We start from the raw sequence: 6,939 nt of genomic DNA, 5'->3' as shown, positions 1-6,939 counted from the left end.
AAAGAGTGTGAGAGAGGTAGAGGGAGACAGGAGGAAGCAAAAGTGTAAGGAATAGGATAACCATTTCGCAAGTTTCTTGCGGGTCTCCACTTGTAGTCTCTAATGTTAAGCATTGTGCTGTTATTTAGAGGTGTATGGTGTAATTTGCTGAAAAGTGACTTTGTAATTTTATATAAGAAAAAAATCTATAGTATGAACAGAAACACTTGGTGTCATACTGGTACATAAGGTTTTGCATTTATTATTGAACTTCATAAGAACGTAGATACTCTGGGACACAGTAGTAAGGACAGTTTTTATAAAGTTTTAAATAAACAAACCCTCTTCTCATTCTCCAATTTTCCTCATTCCCCACCCCCCATTATACCATAGTAACTAGGAAAAGGAGGAATGGAAAAATACCTCTCCCTGTAGTAGCTCTGGTCTGATTTACCAGGTTTTTCCATTATCCAGTCACAAAATGCTACATTCACTTCCTGGAAAACTGTCTCATGTTGTTCTGCCTCTCTGTAGTATAGATTCTTCTTGTGTGATTTGGACAATTGTTAAGTCCGTCTTGTTTAGTGAATGTGAGACCCCCTTCCCACCAATTGTCTCAGATTAATTGGCTGTGAAGAACATTGTAGTTGCATGTCCATGCTATGGCTATGAAGAGGGATTTATTTAATGTCTAGCACTGCAGCATTATGTGCTACAGAAATTATCTATTTTCATGGTAGTGATTATTATTCAGAAACAGGTTATTTTATTGAATGCAACAAAATGTAATTAATTTGAATTCAGGCTAGTTGCTTTCTCACTCCCCTTGAAGCTTATACAGATCATACATGTTAGGTTTGCTGTTTATCCCTTTTATTCTTTCCATAAGCTTTGGAGTTTGTATTTATAAACACTTTATGACGCCAGAAACATCGGCTTTTACTGCTTGTTGCCACTAGATGGGAGAATAAAGTTATTCTTCTATATACCCCTAGTTTCACAGTAAAGTTATAAGCTAGTGAAGTATTTTAAAAAAATAAAACACTGTAATATTGATTAATGCAAGCAGATTCCAGTTGTCTTCTAACCTTATTTATATTTTCTTCCTAAAGTGAAAATGTAGCCTTCAGAGAGCATGAGTCAAAATTCCTGACGGATGGAACAAGGGAAGTGAGTATTGGCGTATAAGTCTCATTACTCAAAATGCCTTCATTTTAAGAAAGGGAGGTGGCCTTGGAAAATATTTTCAGAAATGTCCCTACCAATCAATGAGATTATTTATAATATAATGGAGAAGTCTCCTCTATTGCAATCAAAACTTTATCTCTCTATCTTAACCCACTCTATATAGAGGGAAGTGACACAGTACTGTATTTCTCATCACATCTCATATATGCTTTTGAAAGGGGTAGTTTTTCCCACTTACTTGGGAAATAGAGCATTCTCATGCTTCTCAATGGTCATTCTTTCAGCTCATTTGAGCACCTACAAGTTAGCTTTTCTCTAGCCTTGACACTATCCATTGCCCCGCCAGCTATGGGTTATAGGTATGGAGCAAACTTGTTCTTCTGATTTTTCACAATGATCACAGTTGGCAATTTTTTTATAAATAGTCATGTTATCTGTGCATATTCAACTATATGATGCCAGTGTCAAAAAAGATATCAAATTAGGCTTTAGCTAGGGTTGCCAATTCTGGATTGGGAAATTCCTGGAGATTTGAGGGTAAAGGGTAAAGTCTGGGTTTGGTGGGGTTTGGTGAGGGGAGGGACCTTCGTGGAGTATAATGCCATAGACTCCACCCTTCTTCAATATTTCCTTTTTCTTCCTTAGGTCATCAGGAATTCTCTGTTCATCCCCACTGGCTTCTTAGATCCCCTACCATGTTTCCATCTTGTTTGAATAGTGATAGCTTGAGCTTACAAGAGCTCCTGTTTTAGGAGAGCCCGCCCTTCATTTGCTCCTTTCCCTTCCAGCATTCTTGCCCACAGAATGACTCCCATCATGCCTCTGAATTCATTAAAGTCTGCCCACTAATATCTAACATACACATCTGGCTACAAACTTCTTTGCCCCCCACAACAAAATGAATTCTAGGAGGACATGGTCCCCTCCCCCTAAGGTCCCCACCACCTTTGCCTCATCTACCAACTCTTGCCTATTGATTATCATTAAGTTGAGTATGGTCAAGCCCTTTGTAGCTTCCTCCACCATTTGAAAAAGGAAGTTGTCAGCCAGGCAGGTCAGGAAGTTGCATGACTCTGGACACTTAGCAGAGCTTGTCTACCAGCACACATCAGGGAAGTTGAAGTCACCCATAACTACAAAGTCATGTAGTTTGGATACACTCAAGCTGCTCAAGGAGGGCAGCATCCACTTCCTCACCTTGGTCAGGCAGTCTGTAGTGAACTCCAATCACTGTACTGTTCCTCCTTCCTTCCCTTATCCTCACCCAGACACTTTCCACTGAGCTGTCACCTGCCTCCTCCAGTATTTCCTGACAAGCAAACCGTCTTCTCACATACAGTGCCACTCCACCCCCTCTTCAATCCTTTCAGTATTCTTGACCAGCTCGTATCCATTCATTACTCCATTCCAGTCATTGGAATCATCCCACCAAGTCTCTGTAATGCCTACTAAATTATATCTCTCTGCATTAGAAGCTTAAACTCTTATTTCTTATGTCCTAAGCTTTGGACATTGGTGCATAGACAGCTTCAGCTTTATTTGACCTGGGCTTCCCAGGTGAGCCTTTGCTGTTTGCTCCCCTTCTTTGAAACCCCTATATTTGACTCCTTCCCCTTATGGTGTAAGTTTAAAGCCCCTCTGATCAATCTCCCCAGGTCCCTGCCAAACACATTCTTTCCCAGCCTTGATAGATGAAGTCCACCACATGCTGGTAGGCCGTCTTCCAGAAAACCTAGCCTATGGTCCCAGAATCCAAGAGCTAGCCTGTGATCCCAGAATCCAAGGGCTAGAAAGTACTTACCGTGATAAACATGGTTTGACACCATATAAGAGTTTCATGAGTGATCTACTGGGCATAAGGAAACCCCCCCAGTTTTTGTGCTAGCCCTTTGTCTGCTTCTTCTTCCATATATTGCCATTTCTGTGGCCAGCTGGTTGTGATGGTCAGCACAGTTCAATGCACCATGGTCTGTAAGTTCTGTTGCCATGACAAACAACAACTAGTGTAATGTTAACCACTAAACCTCAGTTTGTTACAGCTAATCAGTGTTTGATCAAACTGCTATATGAATGCAGTTTATATGTAAATTTTTAGACAACTAGTCATAAACATAAGGAAGAGAGGTGACCCTACAAATACATAGTATATAACAAATATTTTACTGTAACATTTGAGTTGTTCATGCATTACTGGAATAAAACACAAATTGTTCACCCAGTGTTCTAGGAAATTTGTGGAATGGTAATAACTTCCAAATGAATTACATCTTAATCTGTTATATCCAGGTAACATAATTCTTCATGATTTTTCTTGTAGGCAGAATATAAAATTGTAACTACCTGGGACAGCATGCCAGTAATGCATGCACCAGTGACAATCAGATTTAAACCTGGTGATCAAGGCTTAGTTATGGAAGTGAGCTCCTTATTCTTTGATGATCCTCCAGCTCCATCGGGAGAACCTGGGAAGCCTTTTGATGGACTTTGGGACTATGAAGGTGAGGTTTAGTGAAAGCTGCACACCACAAAAAGCCACAATGCATTTTCATGCCCAAGGCCCAGATAACTAACCTTACATGACAATACATGTTAAGAATTCTTTTCTAAATTTATTTTCATTTATGTTATTTATAGTCCATCTTTCTCACTGGAACTCAAGATGGATTACACAGAGTGAGCCACTGTAATAACAAAATGGGACATTAAAAACAATGCAAATCTATTAGAACTGTAGAAATCTGGAACCAACCATAAATCTAAAAAGAGAACTGAAGCAAAGCATACATGTTAACATAACACATTAAATGATGCAAAGTTATATAGCAAGATCCTACTTACAGAATGTGATACACAATAGTATAGACCACAGTTCCTAATGATTTATCCAAGTAACTTTGTGAAACATTTAGTGCAGTGTGACGCTACAGCCTGTGTAGAAAAGCCTTTTGTATAGTTTATGGAAAGCCAGGAGAGCTGAGAGCCTTCCTGACCTCCCCAGGCAGGCCATTCCTTAAGGTGGGGACTGTCAAGGTTTCTCTCCCTCACCCCCTTCCAGGGATGGGGAGGGAAACCAAGGGTTCAGGAACAATTAAACAAACGCCAGGAGAATGTCTGTACACTCTCCAGGCCTTACCAGTAGTCACTGCCACCAGGATCTCTCTCTTTTCTAAACAGTCCCGCACCAAAGCTTCAGGAGCAGAGATCCCAAACTCCTTCTTGCTTTATAGGACTCACCCACGTTACCAGCTCTGTACCAGGGCTTCAAACAATTAAGTACCACAGTGATAGCCTCCTTAGGCGGACGGCTTTAGGCACAACATTCAGTCTTAGAGATCAGGTTGCAACAGAGAAAACAGGTCCAGATAATATTGATTATATATTATCTTTATTCAGTGCACAAGCATGCATGTAACATGAGACTAGCAAAAGATAAGAAACCAAATGATATCTATGCCCTGTTCAGCTCTAACTACACTTACCAGATGAAATAGTCCATGGTCTCACCAGAGGATCTTGAAAAGGAACCCCATGGTGCTGTAGGCAGCTAGTCCAGCTTGGCTGCCTAACAGTCTCACTCCATGTTAACAGCAAACAGTCAGTCCAAAAGAACTCTTTGTTTTCCAGAGAGAAACTCACTTAACTCTCCTCTAACTCCTACATTTCCCATAAGGATCATTGCAGATATACCCCCCCTTCTCCGTCACCACCAGTTATGGCCATTTACCCAATAATGAGAGAGTGAGAAGGCGTTCCCATCTCTGGTTACTATGTGTTGTCAGGCAAGGCATGTTTTGATTGGCTAGGAGTTGGGTATCCCATTCCAGCCTCTTCTATTGACCATGTGTCATGTCAGGGAATGCTTTTGATGTGCTAATGTACTGGGCATAGCTCGTCCCATGCTTGGGAAGGCGCCGGCAAGTCGCTTTCTCTTGGCAGAGGTGTCAAAGTGTCTTGTATATGGAGATGCGGCCTAGTCATCTGGCAAGCCATTTGCACAGGTGACAGGAATAACGCGGTAGTGTTACCATCTGGCCCAAGCAGGAGGATTTTAGAAAAGCCTTTTTCTATACAGGTAGCATACATGTACAGGTAGTTGTTGGTTTTGCTCAGTTGCAGGTTGGCACCTATAGAAGGCCCATCTCAGATAAGCAAGGCTGTCATGACAGAGCATAGGGGGAGAGGTAGTCCCACAGATATGAAGGTCCAAGGTCATGAAAGGCTTTGTATGTGATAGCGAATACCTTAAACTGAGCCCAAGAACTAATGGGCAGTCAGTGGAGTGACTGTAGAACGGGAATAATACATGTGCTCCATCTAGATCCTGATAATAGCCAGGCAGCAACATTCTGCACCAACTGGAGTTTCTGAATTGATTTTGAGGAGAGATCAATGTACAGTGCATTACAATGGTCTAGTCTCAATGTTCCTGTGGCATGGATCCAGGTAGCCAGATCACCCACCCATACACACACACACACACACACACACACACGGAATAAGGCCCATTGTGGACATAAATACAATGAGCTCTAGAAAGAGGTGGGTGCCCTGGCCTTGGACACTTAGCATCAATTTGCTGTGGTGACCTCAGCAGTGTATAATGACCCAGAGTCCACCATTTTCTAAAGGGGAACTGATCTCTGCCATCTGAAGAGCAGCTGTAATTCTGAGTGATCTCCAGTCCTCACCTAGAGATTGGCAACAATGGTTCCCCAGAAGGGAATGGCTGGTTTGGAGGGTGGAGTCTATGGCATTGTACCTGAGGGCCCACCCCTCCTCAAACCCCACCCTCTCCAGACTCCACCCCTCCAGGAATTTCCCAACCTGGAGGTGAAAACCCTAACTCATTCCCAGCCAACTATCAACCTACCATTATCTGCCCCTCTGACTTCAGCTCTCCATCTCCTTTTCACTCCCTCCTGGAGAGCAGTTGTAATTCTGAGTGATCTCCAGTCCTCACCTAGAGATTGGCAACAATGGTTCCCCAGAAGGGAATGGCTGGTTTGGAGGGTGGAGTCTATGGCATTGTACCTGTCTGAGGTCCCACCCCTCCTCAAACCTCACCCTCTCCAGTTTCCACCCCTCAAATCTCCAGGAATTTTCCAACCTGGAGTTGGCAGCTATATCTCCTTCCCAGTCAAACATCAATCTACTTTTATCTGCTGCATTGCCTACCCCCCATCTGGCACCTGGGAGCTCTGAACCTCTGACACTGTTCCTGAGATCCCGTACTGACTGACTTTCTGGTTCCTGAATCCAGTCCGTGTTTTGACAACTCTCTGGCTCTTGATTTATTGTTAACACAAGAAATAGCCAAAAATATAGAACATGCTAAACAGCAATATTTTGAACATGCAAATAAACTAACTAAATGGTTAGCCTACAAGATTAAGAAAGAGAAAGAGCAACAGGTAATATCAGCGTTAAAAAATAATAATGATAACAAGTTTAAATTTCATCCTAAGGATGTGAAAGAAATAGCAATGGAATTTTATAAGAAATTATATCAATCTAAGAAACAAGAAGCATCACAAATAGAAAACGGACACTAAAGATATCAAAAATTATTGACCCATTTCGCCACTAAACGCTGATTATACAATTTTTGCGAATATACTAGCGGCAAGATTTTAAAAAGTATTAGCACAAACGATACATCAAGATCAAGCGGGATTTCTTCCTAGAAGACAAATCAAGAATAATATAAGAACTATTATCAATGTACTAGAGTACTATGAAACACACCCGGAGAAGCATCTAGCGCTGGTATTT

General features: G+C 41.7%; 1 protein-coding gene across 1 annotated transcript in view; it reads left to right on the top strand.

The window, feature by feature from the left end:
• LOC107105880 (UPF0462 protein C4orf33 homolog) overlaps positions 1-6,939 on the top strand; it is a 43,784-nt gene that overhangs the window by 12,616 nt on the left and 24,229 nt on the right. Inside the window, exon 3 of the mRNA XM_015405930.1 lies at positions 3,485-3,665. Within this exon, the coding sequence (XP_015261416.1) occupies positions 3,485-3,665 (181 nt within the window). The remainder of the gene's footprint in view (positions 1-3,484; positions 3,666-6,939) is intronic.

Source organism: Gekko japonicus, unplaced genomic scaffold, assembly GCF_001447785.1.
Source record: "Gekko japonicus isolate JY-2015 unplaced genomic scaffold, Gekko_japonicus_V1.1 scaffold1641, whole genome shotgun sequence".
Classification (NCBI taxonomy): Eukaryota; Metazoa; Chordata; class Lepidosauria; order Squamata; family Gekkonidae; genus Gekko; species Gekko japonicus.
This window is presented reverse-complemented; position numbering and strand designations above follow the sequence as displayed.